The 21,178-nt window shown below is 35.1% G+C and overlaps 1 protein-coding gene across 6 annotated transcripts in view; it reads right to left on the reverse strand.

The window, feature by feature from the left end:
* The window catches only part of LOC143222369 (semaphorin-2A-like), a 222,792-nt gene that overhangs the window by 51,392 nt on the left and 150,222 nt on the right, over positions 1-21,178 (reverse strand). For all 6 annotated transcript variants that reach the window (XM_076448814.1, XM_076448816.1, XM_076448813.1 and 3 more), the window contains one exon: positions 15,642-15,693. In XM_076448814.1, the coding sequence (XP_076304929.1) occupies positions 15,642-15,693 (52 nt within the window). The remainder of the gene's footprint in view (positions 1-15,641; positions 15,694-21,178) is intronic.

The raw sequence follows: 21,178 nt of genomic DNA on the forward strand, positions 1-21,178 counted from the left end.
CAATTTTTCCTAGTTAGACATACGACCAGTCCCGGCATGGCCAGGTGGTTAAGGCGCTCGATCCGTAATCTGAGGGTCGCGGGCTCAAAATCACCATCACACCAAACCTGCTCGCCCTTTCAGCCGTGGGGGCGTTATAATGTTACGGTCAATCCCACTATTCGTTGGTAAAAGAGTAGCCCAAGAGTTGGCGGTGGGTGGTGATGACTAGCTGTCTTCCCTCTAGTCTTACACTTGTTAAATTAGGGACGACTAGCGCAGATAGCCCTCGAACAGCGTTGCGCGAAATTCAAACCAAACCACACAGTGATGTAAATATAAAGCGAGGGCAAAAATTGATCGTTGTAAAGGAATAAAGACGGTTCATTGTTTCTTTACGCTCTGATATCACGTTGTAAAAACACGTTTCTTATAAAATGCAACTTGGGCGACTTCCAATCGTTGCTCGTGGTTACACTAAACCACATATACGTACATCTGCACGTGCAGCCGTTTTCATACAGTCACGAGCACAAAATAACAAGTATAACATAAAACCTTTCTCCCACACCTCAGTTTAAATTAATTTTTGTAATAATTTCGATGATACAGAAGCGGTCAGCTTTTCCGGTCTGTTCAGTGATTGATATTTCGACTTCCGATCCAGTCTCGAACGTGTGGATTGTCGAATCTCTGCGACATACTTATAATTATAACCTTATTATTCGACAATTTTCTGTACTACATGTGTTCTACGGAGAAGTTTAAAACAGGGTTTACATTAGAGAAAATCAGTTGATATATTTAATAGATTTTAAGTTTTTCTCTCTACCCTTTGCACTTAAAAAACAAGTGGAGGTAATTCGTCAGTTACTTCAAAGTCTCTAATTTTTTGTAAACACAATGAAACTTGTTAACAGATTGAACAGGAAACTCTGAACGAACGCAGAATTTTTACAACGTAATAAGATGAAAGTCGATAGTTAATTAAACTTACCAATCATCCAGTTTAGTTTTTATCAAATAAAAATAGACAATCAACCAAACTTTACAAAACAGGTATTTATATGACTAAAAACCAGTTCAAATGTTGCCAAGTAACAAAGTAAAATGTGAGTCGGTTAAACTTTACCGTGCACTCGAATATTTTACCAAATACAGGAATATTTGCCATATTGTAAACCTTCAGTGAAAACGATTGGATAATCACTACAGATTATCTGTTTGAGTCATATCTATAAGTTTAGCTACTTAAAAACACATACTTCAGATAAATTACCAACTTTCAGTTGATACTTGGATGAAAAATTTGGGATACCATCACTAAACGTTCAATCTGTATCATATCAATAAACAGGAAACAACATTCCAAACAATAACAAAACAACTAAACAACACAGTTACATGACTAACAAAGACAAACTATCAACAAAAAACAATAACATAACTAAACAATACAGTTACATAACTAACAAAGACAAACTATCAACAAAAAACAATAAAATAACAACTAAACAATACAGTTTCATGACTAACAAAGACAAACTATCAACAAAAAACAATAACATAGCTACACAATACAGTTTCATGACTAACAAAGACAAACTATCAACAAAAAACAATAACATAACTACACAATACAGTTTCATGACTAACAAAGACAAACTATCAACAAAAAACAATAAAATAACAACTAAACAATACAGTTACATGACTAACAAAGACAAACTATCAACAAAAAACAATAACATAACTAAACAATACAGTTACTTGACTAACAAAGACAAACTGTCAACAAAAAACAATAACATAACAACTAAACAATACAGTTACTTGACTAACAAAGACAAACTGTCAACAAAAAACAATAACATAACAACTAAACAATACAGTTACATGACTAACAAAGACAAACTATCAACAAAAAACAATAACATAACAACTAAACAATACAGTTACATGAGTAACAAAGACAAACTATCAACAAAAAACAATAAAATAACAACTAAACAATACAGTTTCATGACTAACAAAGACAAACTATCAACAAAAAACAATAACATAACTACACAATTCAGTTTCATGACTAACAAAGACAAACTATCAACAAAAAACAATAACATAACAACTAAACAATACAGTTACTTGACTAACAAAGACAAACTGTCAACAAAAAACAATAACATAACAACTAAACAATACAGTTACATGACTAACAAAGACAAACTGTCAACAAAAAACAATAACATAACTAAACAATACAGTTACTTGACTAACAAAGACAAACTGTCAACAAAAACAATAACATAACAACTAAACAATACAGTTACTTGACTAACAAAGACAAACTGTCAACAAAAAACAATAACATAACAACTAAACAATACAGTTACATGACTAACAAAGACAAACTATCAACAAAAAACAATAACATAACAACTAAACAATACAGTTACATGAGTAACAAAGACAAACTATCAACAAAAAACAATAAAATAACAACTAAACAATACAGTTACATGAGTAACAAAGACAAACTATCAACAAAAAACAATAACATAACAACTAAACAATACAGTTACATGACTAACAAAGACAAACTGTCAACAAAAAACAATAACATAACTAAACAATACAGTTACTTGACTAACAAAGACAAACTGTCAACAAAAAACAATAACATAACAACTAAACAATACAGTTACTTGACTAACAAAGACAAACTGTCAACAAAAAACAATAACATAACAACTAAACAATACAGTTACATGACTAACAAAGACAAACTATCAACAAAAAACAATAACATAACAACTAAACAATACAGTTACATGAGTAACAAAGACAAACTATCAACAAAAAACAATAAGATAATAATAAACAATACACTTACATGACTAAGAAAGACAAAATATCTGTAAAAATAATAAGATAATAATTAAACAATACAATTACATGACTAACAAAGACAAAATAGTAACAAAATAAATAACACAACAATTAAACAATACAGTTACATGACTAACAAAGACAAAATAGTAACAAAATAAATAAATAACAATTAAACAATACAGTTACATGACTAACAAAAACAAAATAGTAACAAAATAAATAACATAACAATTAAACAATACAGTTACATGACTAACAAAGACAAAATAGTAACAAAATAAATAACACAACAATTAAACAATACAGTTACATGACTAACAAAGACAAAATAGTAACAAAATAAATAAATAACAATTAAACAATACAGTTACATGACTAACAAAAACAAAGACTAATCAGTGATGTCGAGAAAACCCACTTGTAGAGAAATATATATGTGCGAAAACGGCTCGTTTGGGTTGAGAAAATATTTTATGTGGAAGAGCGAACAACGTTTCGACCTTCTTCGGTCATCGTCAGGTTCATACAAGAAGTTTTTTCAGGTGGACGACATGAACTCCTCGGTGTGTGAACAAATAGACCCCTTTAAGATATCAATAAATATTCATTCCATAAGCCTTTATATCACAGTATGAATCGTTTATATATTCGTTTACGTTGGGACAACTGAATACCACTAAGAAGGCTCTGACTGTTTAACACATGCATGTTTATAGCCAGTTTGATACATTTCGAAAGATCAGAATGACAGCGTGTTTACCTTCTGTTCTGTAATAAAATGCAAAGTGCTTTATCCAGAAAGGGATTCACATACGCATAATTGTGACTTGCACGTAGAGGCAAATTATGTAATGAGCACGTGCAATATCCGGTTTAGTTTTGAAACTACCTTGATTATTTGTTTCAACATAATTTGTTCATACACACACATATCTAAGAATAACGAACAGAAACTAACCCGTCTAAAAACGTGTGGCGACACCTATGCAAACAATAAGATATTACTTCACTAAATAAGGAAGTCATGCGACTAAGAAGAAAACTTAACTTTAAACAATAAATAACACTTAACTAAGCAATGAAGTTACGTGTCTGAAAACAATACACCGTAACGATAAAATTACAAGACAAACAAAACTAAAACATTATTTTAAACAATAAATAACACCTCGCTAAACACTGAGGTTACGTGTCTGAAAAAGAGAAAACATTACACCATAACGATAAAAATTACAAGACAAACAAAAACAGAAGATTACGTCAAAGAATAATTTTTTACTAAGCACTGAAGTTAACGTGAGAAGGATAAACCATTATACCAAATAATACATTAACAGGTCACTAAATAATAAAATTACCAGAGTCACAAAATTAAAGCATCGAACAATAGGATCGCGTGCACACAAGTCACGCGCACCTTCCTCTGCAAAAGAACATTTTCTCAAAGACCAACTGAAAGTTACAAAAGTGCAAACTGATTGGTTAATTGAATTCTTGCCACGCAGTCTACCCCCAATATATCCAGTGTTAATCATGATTATTATGTGTTAAACAAATGTTAAAAAAAAAAAAAAACAGTTTATCTTGTCAACACTGTAACGGTTGCAGACACAAGTATCATCATGTGTTTCCAAATAAATTTTAGAGATAAGAGTAAAGTCGTGTCTTCATTCAGACACGTCGGTTATCGGGATGATAAGACTGTGGGCACGTGCCTGACAAGACTTGTTAGACATTACTGATCAATGAAACGGCCGACTGGGAAATTAGCTCACTAAGACACGACAGGAAGCGACCCGGATGGTAATCAGCCAAGCAAGCAATGGGAAGTTTGGGGCTGGTAGCGAAATTCAGCAATTTGTAACAGCTCGTAAACTGCTGTAAAGTATCTCATTATGTGAGCAGATTTTTACTGCCAAGTAAGCTGGATCTGGATTACAAGGATCTACGATCCAGCTGAGATCCAAAGAAACCGCTCTTTGTAACTTAGATCATTTTTGTTCGTTTCTGCTTCATTAATCTAGGAATTAGGTCAGTCACCAGGTCACCCAGATTTATGGGGGCGAAACTAATTATGATAATGAACAATAAAAATTACACTGAGTAAACGTACGGTGAGTAAGATATTTGTTTTCGGAAGGTTTTGTTCTGCATTCTATGTTTGTACGGGTTTGAGAAATTACAGATCTAAACGGATACCACGAGATGTTCCAGCCAATAGAGAAAGTTTAGATTTCCAGAGGTTTATCAGGCAGGCTGGAAAACTGCCTATGTAGGGATGGCTCAGATTGTTCACTGGAACAGAATATTAAGTATTATTAGAACCTTACAATACGGTACAGTGTTTACTTTTGTAACAATATATATGTAATGACTGAGACACAAGTTCTGGTAATGTCTGTAAATATAGTAAAACGTTTGAATTTATTGTTTTTCTTTATTACATTGTAACCATAAAACCAAAACAATATTGTCATCTAGTTTCACTGAAGTTACACAGTTTCAAACGTAGTATCTACTCCTATAAATATTATTAATAACTGGAAATAATTAGAGAATCGTAATTCTAATGTTAACGATAGTATCATTACCCCTTGTAGTCAGCTTTCTTACAGAAGTTTGTTGTTCTTTAAAAAGCTTAGGTACAGAGTGAAACAGAAATTACCAGCCAACAATTATAATAGACAATCAATAAATATTATAGTTTGAAACTTATTGTATTTAGAACTTTCCTATGTGTACTGAAACACAGCATTAAGTACAAGTGAAGAAAAACTTAAAAGTAGGTAAATGTATAGATGACTAATATTAATCCTTCAAAAACAATGTAAACAAGATAGTAATTAACATATAGCAATATATATATAAATAAAACTATTGATTCACAGTCGAGTTTAATGTATCTTATATTTGTCTGCTAACATTCTACCACACTGTGTTCCTGTGTCATTATGTTGGGTTGATACAAATGCCATCTCTACAGCTATTGGTCAGTTACCTCTTTCTTTCTTCGTGAACCTGACGATGACCGAAGAAGGTCGAAACGTTGTTCGCTCCTTTACATAGAATTTTCTCAACCCAAACCAGCCATTTTTACATATATATATTTCTCTACAAATGGGTTTTCTCGTCATCACGGATTATTGGATTACACTGTTTTTGGGTCCGGCCGGACTAGGCATACTGGATGAAGCAGATGCAATATGGTTGACATTACATTTCCTTTCACACAGGGCCTGGCATGGCCAGGTGGTTAAAGCACTTGACTTGTAATCTGAAGATCGCGGGTTCGAATCCCCTTTACACCAAAAATGCTCGATCTTTCAGCAGTGAGGACGTTATAATGTACGATCAATCCCACTATTCCTTGGTAAAAGAGTAGTCCAAGATTTGGCAGCTGGTGGTGATGACTAGCTGCCTTCCCCCTGGTCTTACATTGGTAAATTAAGGACGGCTAGCGAAGATAGTCCTCGTCTACTTTTGAGCGAAAATTCAACCCAAAATCACTGTTTTTTGAAGGACTGATACTAGCCATCCATACATTTATTTACTTTATTGGGAAAAGTTTTATTTTTCTTATTTGTTTGCTTGTTGTCTTTAATGCATAAAAAATCGAAAACGGGCATATATTTTAGCCAATCATCTGGCACATAAAACTATAAGGTATCGTGTAACTGGTTGAAGTAACTGGTCTATGTTCAAATCATCATTTCAACAAAACATATGATCTTAAACACAGATTGTGGTTATTGTGTGGTGCATCCGCTCTGCTTGGCCTCTCTTCACAGCCAAGGTTTGTAAAAACTATTGAAGTTACACTGGAAACTGGAGAACAGACAACAAAGTTCGAGTCTCTACATCTTCTTGGTCAACTTTCCCGTTTCTCTGTGTTATTTCACCAAACTAAAAACAGTTTGTTCAGTAGCCAATTATAAAACTTGTATGATAAAGAACAGTTACTTTCTTCACCAATCAAAACGTTCTTGACTGTTTAAATTCAGAAATTAAGATTTACATATAAAAGCTTCACGTTCCTAACTTGCTTCGAAAGCTTTGTTATTGAAACCTAACATCATTAAGAACAGGAGGTGTTATTGAAGACCTTACTAAATAATGTGTGAAATGAACGCAGTATATACAAGATGTGTGTAAAGTTCGTGATAGCTAAATATGAATCTAACTATTCAAATGTTTTCTCAGTTCCAACACTCAGCCTGCTTTATTAAATATTCAGTGTGCCTTAACAATGCATAGACTGCGAAATACATAAAACTGTATTTAAATATTGTTTCTTGGTTAGGTTTTGGGTTTTGAATATCGGTCAAAACTACACGAACCGCCTGCACTTGTCGTCCCTAATTTAGCAGTGAGAGACTAGAGGGAAGGCAGCTAGTCATCACCACCCGCTGCCAACTCTTGGACTACTCTTTTACATGCGAATAAAGAGATTATAACGCCTTCACGGCTGAGAGAGCGAGCATGTTTGGTGAGAGGGGAATTCAAACCTGTGATTCTCAGAGTACAAGTTGAGCGCCCTAATCACTTGGCCCTGTCGGGCCTAATATTGTTGCCATTGAGAACTACAGCCTTAAATCAAGTGCCCTATATTTAACTCTTTAGGTGCACAGAAATAAAGAAAAAACCCTCGACTACCAATATGAGCAGCATATTATATAAACATGGTTACAGCATAAGTTCATTTCGGTCTTGGGTCTTATAATAATTCATTAAAATTTAATATATCACTAGCAACAATGAAAAGAGGCGTGAATAAATTATGCTAATCCGTAAATAAATTAAGTTGATCGTACAACACTGAAAACAATGGAGAATGGCGTGAATAACTTATCCTAATCAGTAAATAAATTAGGCTGATCGTATACCACTAAAAACAATGAAGAAAGACGTTAATAACTTATACTAATCTATATAAACAGCATAATTTATTCACTGATTATAATCGTTTGCCTTAGTAACAGGAGAGGTAAACAGTTAACACGTAAAACACAAATATTTGCAACATTCAACGCAAAATTACTGATAGCGTTTCCAAGAAACACCAAAGTAAGATTGACATGGACGTAATAAAAGCAATGATTGAAGGTCTAATGAAAAGAGTGTAACCTGTCAACGTCAACACATCAGGGACAGTACAAAGAGGAGGAGCCTATGTGAACTAACCCTTGGCTAAATGCTCTACATATGCTAGAGATAAATTAAAAACAAAATCCCTTCGTGTCTAAATTTGTGAGACAGCAGTTCTTGCTGTGCTGTCAATGTCACCTGTCTTGCGCGTGAAAACTCTAACGGACGCGACAAGCTGGTGAGATGATAATACGTTCTGTCGTGATGACGACAAAGGAACACCGACAAATCGATCGATCTTAACAGGACGACTGCGGCAATGTGTGAACAAGTTCATGAAAGGTTCCGTTCATAATACTGTTCAACAAAATAATTACAGGTGGTATACACACGGTATCGACTTATTTTCCAGTTATGACACTATTCGAATAATTTGGCATGTTTCGAAAGCCACCACGACGACACCTACAGTAAGCGTGAAGAAAGAACGAGATAATTCTATCTCTCTCTTTGTTGGTTAATCCCGTAACCTTTATCCGTTGTTTCGTTAACCACAGCAGTCAGCTTTCTTTGGTTAACCGTTGGATACCCCTTCTGTCAGTCACCACAAATCGCAGTTGTTTTACCATCGTCATTTATTCTCTCGTCTTCGTATTTCGCACATTTCTCTACCATTGTGTGCTTGTGTGCCCGGCATAGTCAGGTGATTAGGGCGTTTGACTCGTAATCTGAGGGTCGTGGGTTCGAATCCCCGTCATATCAACAAACATGTTCGCCCCTTTCAGTCATGTGGGTACATTATGTGACGATCAATCCTACTATTCGTTTATAAAAAAAATTAGCCTAAGAGGTGGCGGTAGGTAGTGATTACTAGCTATTCTCCCTCTAGTCCTACTCTGCTAAATTAGGGACGGCTAGCCCAGACAGCCCTCGTGTAGCTTTACGCGAAATTCAAAACAAACAAACCTGAACTTGTGGACGCAGAGCAGACAACCCATTGTGCAAGTCTGACAAAATTATGCCCCTGTTCTCTATTTGTTGAATAATCTACTGGACACTTTACGTACACGTGATCTTAATAGGAAGACGAGAACCACCCTGGGTTTGGTACAGCCATGCGCATGCGTGAAGGGCTGAACAGACAGCGAAAGAATCGAGCCAGCAACACGCGTCATCACAAAGACTCTTGCCGGCTCTTTAAACCAAACAACGGGATTAACTTCAGATAACTCTTATAACACAGCTGAAAGTTCACAGACTGTTCGGCAGCATCACGTCTCGGATCTTCGACCTTTAGATATGTCGTACCCGATCACTGTACCTCCGTGTTTCAGTTTTCTTTCTCCAACAGTTCTCGAGTGCAGCTTTCTATTTGAGAAATTCAATGTTACTACTTTTATGTTAAAATATTATTTGTTCTCGTGACGTTGTTTGTATATTTCTTTCCCACTTTATAGTTTTGCTATAAAATTTTATGCTGTTTCAACAGAGATTTCCGTATTAGTGTTGTCCTGTTATCGTATCTTCTATTCCACCGACATTGTTAAACCATGGAGATACAGACGATTCAGTAAACCAGAAGGGTTATGTCTGCACGTCAAATCTCTGAGAGGAAGCGAGAAATCACAGTTTTTACGTGACAATAGATAAACATCAAACTTGCGTCGTTGTATAACGTAAAACTCGGAATAACATATAAATATATATATTCTGTAAAAATATAAATATATATAATATAAAATATATCTCCTATAAATATATAAATAAATAAATAAATATAAATATATATAATATAATATATATCTCCTATAAAAATATAAATATATATAATATAATATAATATATATCTCCTATAAAAATATAAATATAGAGTAGATAAATAGTAGAGTGTACAAGAAATACCAGTGTACAAACTAAACAAGAAATACCAGAGTACAACCGATACAAGAAATACCAGTGTACAAACTAAACAAGAAATACCAGAGTACAAACAAGAAATACCAGAGTACAAACTAAACAAGAAATACCAGAGTACAAACTAAACAAGAAATACCAGAGTACAAACTAAACAAGAAATACCAGAGTACAAACTAAACAAGAAATACCAGAGTAGAAACTTTTTAAGAAATATCTGAATACAAACTATACAAGAAATACCAGAGTAGAAACTATACAAGAAATTGCACATTAAGATATATACGAAATAACACAAATCTATACGCTTATTAGTATATTTCACACAAAATAAAGATTTTGTGTTTATGTCGATATCTCTCTGTTTAATATACAAAATAACAGGTTAGGTGTTTATGTCGATATCTCTCTGTTTAATATACAAAATAACAGGTTAGGTGTTTATGTCGATATCTCTCTGTTTAATATACAAAATAACAGGTTAGGTGTTTATGTCGATATCTCTCTGTTTAATATACAAAATAACAGATTAGGTGTTTATGTCGATATCTCTCTGTTTAATATACAAAATAACAGGTTAGGTGTTTATGTCGATATTTCTCTGTTTAATATACAAAATAACAGATTAGTTGTTTATGTCGATATCTCTCTGTTTAATATACAAAATAACAGGTTAGGTGTTTATGTCGATATCTCTCTGTAGTATACAAACTAACAGATTAGGTATTTATGTCGATATCTCTGTTTAATATACAAAATAACAGATTAGGTGTTTATGTTGATATCTCTCTGCAGTATACAAAATAACAGATTAGGTGTTTATGTCGATATTTCTCTGTTTAATATACAAAATAACAGGTTAGGTGTTTATGTCGATATCTCTGTTTAACATACAAAATAACAGGTTAGGTGTTTATGTCGATATCTCTGTTTAATATACAAAATAACAGATTAGGTGTTTATGTCGATATTTCTCTGTTTAATATACAAAATAACAGGTTAGGTGTTTATGTCGATTTCTCTCGGTTTAACATACAAAATAACAGGTTAGGTGTTTATGTCGATATCTCTCTGTTTAATATACAAAATAACAGGTTAGGTGTTTATGTCGATATCTCTGTTTAATATACAAAATAACAGGTTAGGTGTTTATGTCGATATCTCGCTGTTTAATATACAAAATAACAGGTTAGGTGTTTATGTCGATATCTATCTGTTTAATATACAAAATAACAGGTTAGGTGTTTATGTCGATATCTCTCTGTTTAATATACAAAATAACAGGTTAGGTGTTTATGTCGATATCTCGCTGTAGTAAACAAAATAACAGATTAGGTGTTTATGTCGATATCTCTCTGTTTAATATACAAAATAACAGGTTAGGTGTTTATGTCGATATCTCTCTGTTTAATATACAAAATAACAGGTTAGGTGTTTATGTCGATATCTCTGTGGTATACAAAATAACAGATTAGGTGTTTATGTCGATATCTCTCTGTAGTATACAAAATAACAGATTAGGTGTTTATGTCGATATCTCTCTGTTTAATATACAAAATAACAGGTTAGGTGTTTATGTCGATATCTCTCTGTTTAATATACAAAATAACAGGTTAGGTGTTTATGTCGATATCTCTGTGGTATACAAAATAACAGATTAGGTGTTTATGTCGATATCTCTCTGTAGTATACAAAATAACAGATTAGGTGTTTATGTCGATATCTCTGTTTAATATACAAAATAACAGGTTAGGTGTTTATGTCGATATCTCTCTGTTTAATATACAAAATAACAGGTTAGGTGTTTATGTCGATATCTCGCTGTAGTAAACAAAATAACAGATTAGATGTTTATGTCGATATCTCTCTGTTTAATATACAAAATAACAGGTTAGGTGTTTATGTCGATATCTCTGTAGTATACAAAATATCAGATTAGGTGTTTATGTCGACATCTCTGTTTGATATACAAAGTAACAGATTAGGTGTTTATGTCGATATCTCTCTGTGGTATTTAAAATGCTCCTCGTAGTTTTTTACTTGAATGTTGCACATTAGATTTTCTGGTAGAAACTGAAGCCGTGTCTTTATTTTCACACAAGTTGGTGATAAAGTTACGTGCACGTGGTTTTCCAGAAGTTGAATCGAAAGTAATAATTTTCAATAACTACGTCCACGGCTCCAATATCCCCATAACGATGCTGTGGGGAATAGTCCAGTCAAGTTATGGAGATGGGTTTTTCATAGAGGGAAAGTGGGACTCAACTTGTGCGGGCTACAAATTCTAAATGTTAAATATACATCTGACGATAATCTTAATTCGTATTTACTCCAATGAAAGCCACACCTGCCATCGCGTCTTCATTCTGGTCTATGTTTAACGTGTATTTCCTGGCAAGGCCCTTCTTTTAAGCCTTAAAGCCAAACTACGCACAAAGAAACTGACGCGATATGATCGTTTGGCCTCTTGCGGCAAATAAGAAATGATGTTTAGATGGAAAAAAAAACACGAAATTAACGTAAGTGACGTCATGCTGTTAAACTTTTCCAGGGGGGTCACGGTTACACCACAGAATACTTTTGTCATCGGTGGGAGTTAATGATAATAATAGTCGAATAAGTGAGATGTGGGATTGTTTTTACTTTTTAATGCTAATAACCCTCAGCTGTTACACTAACTTATATTGGTGTCCAGGACAAACATTCTGACCATATGTAATCCAATGTTTGTATATGGATTAGGAAATAAAACTATGTATGGAAAGCATCTGGGGTTGGAGGGAGCTGGCCATCCGTAGCATACTGACGTCAAAGATCACTCGTGTTCTAACAATACGTCATAATCACTCATCTACCAATCACACGAGAGATAGAGAACAGTAACGTAATGATTTATGTTACGTTAAACATAAACGAATCAACAAAAAGCACAACGAACATTGTTATAATTACCGAGGTGCATCAGATTTACAGAAAGGGAAGGGGAAAGCGACGCCTTACAATTTATCACGTTCCACGTTCACTTCACGAATGGAAACATCCAATAAGGAGGAATCCTATTTTTAGTTAAACTTCAGAACATTTTTTTTTTAGGATTTTATTCTAACAATGACGATAGCTGTCGTCAATCACGTGCTGTATATGCACCCACCCTACAGATTCAATTTATACCATCAATATGTTCTTTAATAATGTATTAGGAGGTCTTCTGGCCCTATTCATGAATCAAAAGCAGGAATGATAGGAAAACCTTTGCATTCGTAATCTCGTCTGCCATGCATCGTACGTTTAGAAAATGACGAAAGGAAAAACAGGTGTTGGGTCCCCACACCATACGTCACAAATACCGACTAGCTCACAATTACAGCGGGCATATGATTTGCAAACGGTAATGTTTGCATGTCGAAGACCATCTAGTGATGGACCGCACAACACTCGAGGTGTGCAACGAAGACATAAATCAACCCTTTCACCTGATTGCCTGTACCCTGCTCATCAGAAAGCTCCAGACATGCTGAAAGTATAAACGATACAATCTTTTTGTTTGTTCTGTTCTTCCCGGACCTTCTGGGATATAGGAATGTTTATTCTGTACTAAATAATATACAAAAAACAACAAAACGTTTTGGAAACTACGTTAGGGAAAACAGGTATAGAAATGCTGTGTGTGTTTTCTTTTAGCAAAACCACGTCGGGCTATCTGCTGAGCCCACTGAGGGGACTCGATCCCGTGATTTTAGCGTTGTAAATCCGTACACTTACCGCTGTACCAGCGGGGAACACGTTTCAATGAAACGTCTCTTACCGCACTTCTTGAGGTAGTGGTTGTCCTTATGAAATAGTTCTTCAAAGACAAAGTTTCTACAAGCCTGTTATTTGACAGGCCTTACTTGAGGCCTCAGCTCGTGAGTAATCAGGCCTTCTTCTTGTTCGTTCGAACCCCGGTCGCAACAAACATGCTCGCCCTTTTAGCCGTGGGGGCGTTATAATGTGAAGGTCAATCCCACTATTCGTTGGTAAAACAGTAGCCCAAGAGTTGGTGATGACTAGCTGCCTTCCCTCTAGTCTTACACTGATAAATTAGGGACGGCTAGCGCAGATAGCCCTCGAGTAACTTTGCGCGAAATTAAAAAAAACAAACAAACATAACGATAATGCTCTGTAATACAAAATCCAACTGTATAAAATAAATTTTGGCAACACTAAGCGTGTGACTTATTAATTGTAAAGCACAAACCAACACAATGGGCTGTCTATGCTGTGCCCAACACAAGTATCGAAATTCTCTTTTCAGCAGCGTGAATCCGCAGATTCACCACCAGGTAGAAGTACATTATTTATGCAAGAGGCTTTATGTGTTGTGATTATCACGGAAATCGAAACCTGAATTTTAACAACACAAGTCCAGAGATTTACCGTAGAGCCGTGTGTGTGTGTCGGTGGGAAGGAAGGGGGGACTAATCACGTGGATTTGCGCCTCTTCCACTTTTAGCAATTAAAAAAATATTATATCATTAGGAGAAGAAAAACATGAAGGTATAATTTTCTGAAACAAATGTAACAGAAACCATCAAAAAATCAAAATATTAGAGCAGTTGTAATGGGAAGCAAAATTCATTTTGAGTTTTGGTGCCAGTAATAACATGTTGGAGGTACGGAACGAGGGTTGGGAAGAAAAGCCCGTTGTCAGTTGTTAACTTATTTCAATGATAAACAGTTTTCGAGGTCAGTCCCTTATTTACGTGACGAAAAGTAAAAATGCGTTTCAAATACCATCAGGTCCAAAACTCCCATATTTTACGCGGAGCTTTCTGTCCTGAGGGTCAGGGGTTATTTGCGCTGATCGAGAGGGTGGGATGTTACTCACTACCTTGTCAATTAGCTGCAATTAGGTGTTTTCGAAGAGCTAAAAAGGATGACTCAATTTATTTCCTATTCTCGATCTTCCTTGCGGCAGGCTGCCGCCTAGTTAATCCAAAGAAAGCTCCTCCTGGAACCGCAGGTCTTCACGAGCGCCCATGTTCGTTTCATTCCATTTCTCCAAAGAAATCCCACACGTTGTCATAGAAAAGGAGTACACATTCGTGCAGTGAATTGTACAGGTAGTTTAATCGACTAGCTCCATTGTATGAACATCAAGTGGGGGGCAATATTACCTAATGAAACGTACACCCGTTTTTTGTTGGGTTTTTTTTGCCCGAGGAATCTATTCAGCTCGTGAAATTAAGCTCACTTCACCCTGAGGTCTGTGAATTTAGTAACGCCCTCTAATTTTCATCTTCACAATACAATTGAGCCCTCTTATTTAGGGATATTAGGAATTCCAGTAATTATAAAAGCAGACAATAACGCTAAGTTCTGGTTTATAAGCAACACTAAAATAACGTTATCGATATAAGTTTGCACGCACTTCATCTTTGGGGTCAATTAATAGCTGCACGTGATATCCTACTTTGGGTACTGCATGCGTTTTGGTTAGAACTGTAAAGCTATATGAATATGGCTTATAGATTTGACTAAAACTAACCCGAAAATATCACCGTGAAAGAAACACGTGCATGCTACAGTACTTTTAAAACATAAATGTCTGTAATTAGCAAACCGCTCCCTAGCGGCAGAGCGGCATGTCTGTGGACTCACACCGCAAGAAACCGAGTTTCGATACCAGTGGTGGGCAGAGCACAGACAGCCTATTTTGCAGATTTGTCCTCAGCTTCAAACAAACAATAAATCAGAACAATGTTATTCTTTGAACCACACGAATTCCCTACCTCACAGCGAGACTTGTTTATGTTGTTCAGACTCAGGCGGAAGACTTTATCCCTGAAAGAGAAAAGAAAAAAATATGTTAAAAGTTAAAATTAATATTATTCAGTATTTTAATTAACAAAATATATTGTACTATGTCGCTGGTTTTATGGTGTCATTCTCTTCACTTCAAGGCCCGGCATGGCCAAGTGTGTTAAGGCGTACGACTCGTAATCTGAGGGTCGTGGGTTCGCATCCCCGTCGCGCCAAACATGCTCGCCCTCCCAGCCGTGGGGGCGTTATAACGTGACGGTCAAGCCCACTATTCGTTGGTAAAAGAGTAGCCCAAAAGTTGATGGTCAGTGTTGATGACTAGCTGCCTTCTCTCTAGTCTTACACTGCTAAATTAGGGACGGCTAGCACAGATAGCCCTCGAATAGCTTTGCGCGAAATTCAAACAAACTAACTGGAATACAGTTCACTTCAAGTGGGCTTCTTGTCATCATGAATTATGTACCTTTATAGTTTGTGTGATTTCTCGAAACATTAAAGGTTTTAAATAATATTTCTTTCGTATATTAAAGTCACGATAAGTTATTTTATATATAAATAATACCAATTATTTTACTACAGAAATGATATTAACTGTGACGAGGGTTAAAATATTTAACACTGAATGTTATGTACAGGAGTAAGACTTCAAAACTCTGAAGTGAAGATTGTTTGTTTGTTTGTTTTAGAGGGAAGGCAGCTAGTCGTCACTACCCACCGCCAACTCTTGAGCTACTCTTTTACCAACGAATAGTGGGATTGACCGTTACTTTGTATATCGCCCCCACGACGGAAAGGGTGAGCATGTTTGGTATGATGGGGATTCGAACCCGAGAACCTTGGATTATGAGTCGAGTGCCGTAACCACCTGGCCATGCCGGGCCTAACTTATAGGAGACAAGATATCGTATTCTGACGAAAAACTGTATGAATACGTAGTAAATGACTTTCATAAAACACAGATCATTTTCTGACAAAAAACAACAACAATTGTGTTAATACGTAGTAAATGTTTGTTTGTTTAGAATTAAGCATAAAGCCACACAATGGGCAATCTGTGCTCTGCCCACCACAGGTACTGAAACTCGGTTTTTAGCGGTGTGAGTCCAGAGACATACCGCTCCGCCACTGGGGAGCACGTAATAAATGACTCTCACAAAACAAGAGATTGTATTCTGACGAAAACAAAACCCTGTGTGAATTCTGACGAAAACAAAACCCTGTGTGAATTCTGACGAAAACAAAACCCTGTGTGAATTCTGACGAAAACAAAACCCTGTGTGAATACGTGCTAAATGATTCTGATGCTGCAAGAAGTAAAATATTTCATAAAAAGAAATTTTTTTATGTCAACCCTAAAAAAATTGTAATACGACACTCGTGAAAAATATCGTAAGAATGAAATTATTCATTTGTAAAAAGTAACTTGGAAACCTTTAAGTTAGGACTGAGTTACTGTCCATATCCGATTAATAAAAATAATAATACATGAATTAGGCACGATATCACATAAAGTACGAATTTTATGGGTATGGCATGAAATTGTTTGTTTGTTTGTTTGTTTGTTTTGAATTTCGCACAAAGCTACTCGAGGGCTATCTGTGCTAGCCGCCCCTAATTTAGTAGTGTAAGACTACAGGGAAGGCAGCTAGTCATCACTACCCACCGCCAACTCTTGGGCTACTCTTTTACCAACGAAGAGTGGGATTGACCGTAAATTTATAACGCCCCCACGACTGAAAGGGCGAGCATGTCTGGCGCGACGGGGATGCGAACCCGCGAACCTCAGATTACGAGTCGCACGCCTTAACACGCTTGGCCATGCCGGGCCATGGCATGAAATGGCTTTCTTTAAAGATTCACGCAATATAAAATGTTGCACTACAAAAAGAAACAATGGAGATAAAGGAAAGTATTTAACGTTCAACAACCATGTAGTTTCAGGGTATATTAATAAAGTAATGTTTAAAATTCAACAACCATGTAGTTTCAGGGTATATTAATAAAGTAATGTTTAAAATTCAACAACCATGTAGTTTCAGGGTATATTAATAAAGTAATGTTTAAAATTCAACAACCATGTAGTTTCAGGGTATATTAATAAAGTAATGTTTAAAATTCAACAACCATGTAGTTTCAGGGTATATTAATAAAGTAATGTTTAAAATTCAACAACCATGTAGTTTCAGGGTATATTAATAAAGTAATGTTTAAAATTCAACAACCATGTAGTTTCAGGGTATATTAATAAAGTAATGTTTAAAATTCAACAACCATGTAGTTTCAGGTATATTAATAAAGTAATGTTTAAAATTCAACAACCATGTAGTTTCAGGGTATATTAATAAAGTAATGTTTAAAATTCAACAACCATGTAGTTTCAGGGTATATTAATAAAGTAATGTTTAAAATTCAACAACCATGTAGTTTCAGAGTATATTAATAAAGTAATGTTTAAAATTCAACAACCATGTAGTTTCAGGGTATATTAATAAAGTAATGTTTAAAATTCAACAACCATGTAGTTTCAGGGTATATTAATAAAGTAATGTTTAAAATTCAACAACCATGTAGTTTCAGGGTATATTAATAAAGTAATGTTTAAAATTCAACAACCATGTAGTTTCAGGGTATATTAATAAAGTAATGTTTAAAATCCAATAACCATATAGTTTCAGGGTATATTAACAAAATAATGCTTAAAATTCAACAACCATGTAGTTTCAGGGTATATTAATGAAGTCATCTTTAAAATTGAAGAACCATATGGTTCTAGAATAAGATCTTAATGTTTTTAAAATTCACTAACTGTATCGTTCGAATGTTGTTCTAAAATATTAACCTCCTACATTTTGAGAACAAACAATAAAACATTTCTACCAATATATATAGTGATATTACATCTATATTCACTACCGTTATCGTAGTGTATAATGCATCTGCTCATTTCTTTTCTCTTTCGGCGGAAATTCATGCTAAATATTTCGCACAGAATTTCAACTGCAATAGTAAACGTAAACTGACATCAATTCTGAACAAGGTTATCTCACATAAGTAAATACTGGGTAGGTCATAGCTTTGTTAAGGTACCCTTGTTATGCCATTAAGATTATTTAAATCCAATTTTTAATGTACTAAAGCCTCTGTTTCTCCACGACTCAGTGGTAAGATTGCATGCTTACAACATCCAAAAACACCTAAGCCATCGGGGCGCTCAAACTTTATGGAATATATAAATTCTACGTATGTCATAAGAAGACTAATGGAAGTAAGTTCTAGATAAATCACAGAAAGACTGGCTTCCGTAATTAGATTGTGAACAGATTATAAGATGACTGGCTAACGTAAACAAGTGTAAGCGAAGTCACTTCAAATCTTGTCGAGAGCTACTGTTAAGACAAGTCACTGCAAGTCCTGTTGAGAGCTATTGTAAAAGTCACTTCAAGTCCTGTTGAGAGCTATTGTAAAAGTCACTTCAAGTCCTGGTGAGAGCTATTGTTAAAGTCACTTCAAGTCCTGGTGAGAGCTATTGTTAAAGTCACTTCAAGTCCTGTTGAGAGCTATTGTTAAAGTCACTTCAAGTCTTGTTGAGAGCTATTGTGAAAGTCACTTCAAGTCCTGTTGAGAGCTATTGTAAAAGTCACTTCAAGTCCAGGTGAGAGCTATTGTTAAAGTCACTTCAAGTCTTGTCGAGAGTTGGTACATCTGAGTATTTTGTTTGGTTTCTCTATATGTACCTCCCCCACTCCTCCCTGAAAAAGCCATCACGATTTTAGCAAACGAGGCATATTGAACTGCAACTGTTTCTCCATTTTAATAAACAGCGCTTGTCACGAGTCTCATGCGATACACGCTGCAAAAACCAGGTGAAAGCACGTGATCAGCAGAGGAGCATCGAAACAAATCAGTGGGTGCTACAAGTGGCTATTATTGATTGCCACGATGTGCATACGCACGCGATGAACTCGACGAAATAATCATTGGCAGTAGATTGTAATTGAATGTTGCCTGCTGATTTGATGATCGTTCATTATCTCATTAACTTTCTCTTCCACGTCTCCCGTTTATGAAACCAATTATAGTAGCTGTGTGAACAACATTAAGCCATCTTGGAAGATTGCAAGGCATTTCGAACCATTGCATAGTATACCAAGTAAATTAAACATAACTGTCAGTTTTTAGGTCATTACTGGTTAACTGTTCGATTCAGAAAGTGAGGATATAGAGAGATGTGTTTTTTTGTGAGATAAATAAAGTATCTCAGCCAATGGAAAGCTGGTAATCCATTTCGCTCTGCTTGTGGTGTTAATTTAAAAGACGTATATCTACCAGAGAGTTAATTATTATGAAGAGAGGAAGACGCGTCTTCTGCGTTTTAGCGTTATAAATAAATGATGATGAACAGAACTCCATGTATGGTGTTCGTGGGTAAATGGATTGATTATTATGTTCTGGTGGGCACTGCATCTTAGGTTCTCTGGGGCTAACAATAATGTTACGGCTACGCTCGTGCGTGTGGTGGTTGAAATTGATGTTCGAAACATCGAACTGAGTTTTTGTATTAAATGAGCCTTAACAGGTAGGTTAGCAAACATATCCTCATTTTGAGACCTTTCTTTGTTTCAAATTCCGCATTAATTATGATGTGAAACCTATAATTGCATTTTTTAAATATTCACCCGCCATATTTGAAGTGGTAACTGAGTGCGTGTGGCCTTCCCTGGTGGTCATTTGGCTTCTTTACGGCTGGCGGCACAATTAAATTATACGCAGCACCTCACAAAGTACCAGTGATATGGGATTACCTAGTTATTTAGCCTCAGTCCATCCGAATTTAATAATTCTTTCACATCGACAAGAAACCATGAGTTTGTAATTAAATCTATACTGTGCCACATAGCCACTTCTTCGGTAGCTTAAAAAACAACAGTGCAGTGAATTATTGTTATTTTATATTACTGGCACGTGGATGAATTTAAAAACAAAGCAAACACTTATTCAGTTGCACAGCATAAAAATACCGAATTCCATCAGCGGAAATAAATGTGCTGTAATTATTTGGAAATAGGAAAGATAATATAAAAAAACAATAAATAAGTAGAAATGTTTAATTTAAAATTATAAACACACACACACACACACCAAAACCTAGGTGTTTAGTGATAATTCAAAAAAGAACCATAACAAATTATAAAACTTCTCAGCCTCATGAATGGCTAATTTAGTAAAACAATAGAAACATAAAACACCTGTGAAAAAAGTACAAAAGCATTATTTTAAAATATATGTTCACAACACTGACAATATTCCGTTTACAAGACATAATCCAAAAAAGACAAAATTATAATAAGATAAATATAATGAGATAATGAGGTCAGTTTCCAAAAAACACGATTAATCTCGTAATTAAACCATGGGAAAATTATGTAATGGTACAAGAACTATTAACGTACACAGGCTTCATATAGGCGTATCTGTTTACATGCAGTGAGGTTCATACAGGTGTATC

The sequence above is a fragment of the Tachypleus tridentatus genome, chromosome 8, assembly GCF_004210375.1.
Source record: "Tachypleus tridentatus isolate NWPU-2018 chromosome 8, ASM421037v1, whole genome shotgun sequence".
In the NCBI taxonomy this organism is placed as follows: domain Eukaryota; kingdom Metazoa; phylum Arthropoda; class Merostomata; order Xiphosura; family Limulidae; genus Tachypleus; species Tachypleus tridentatus.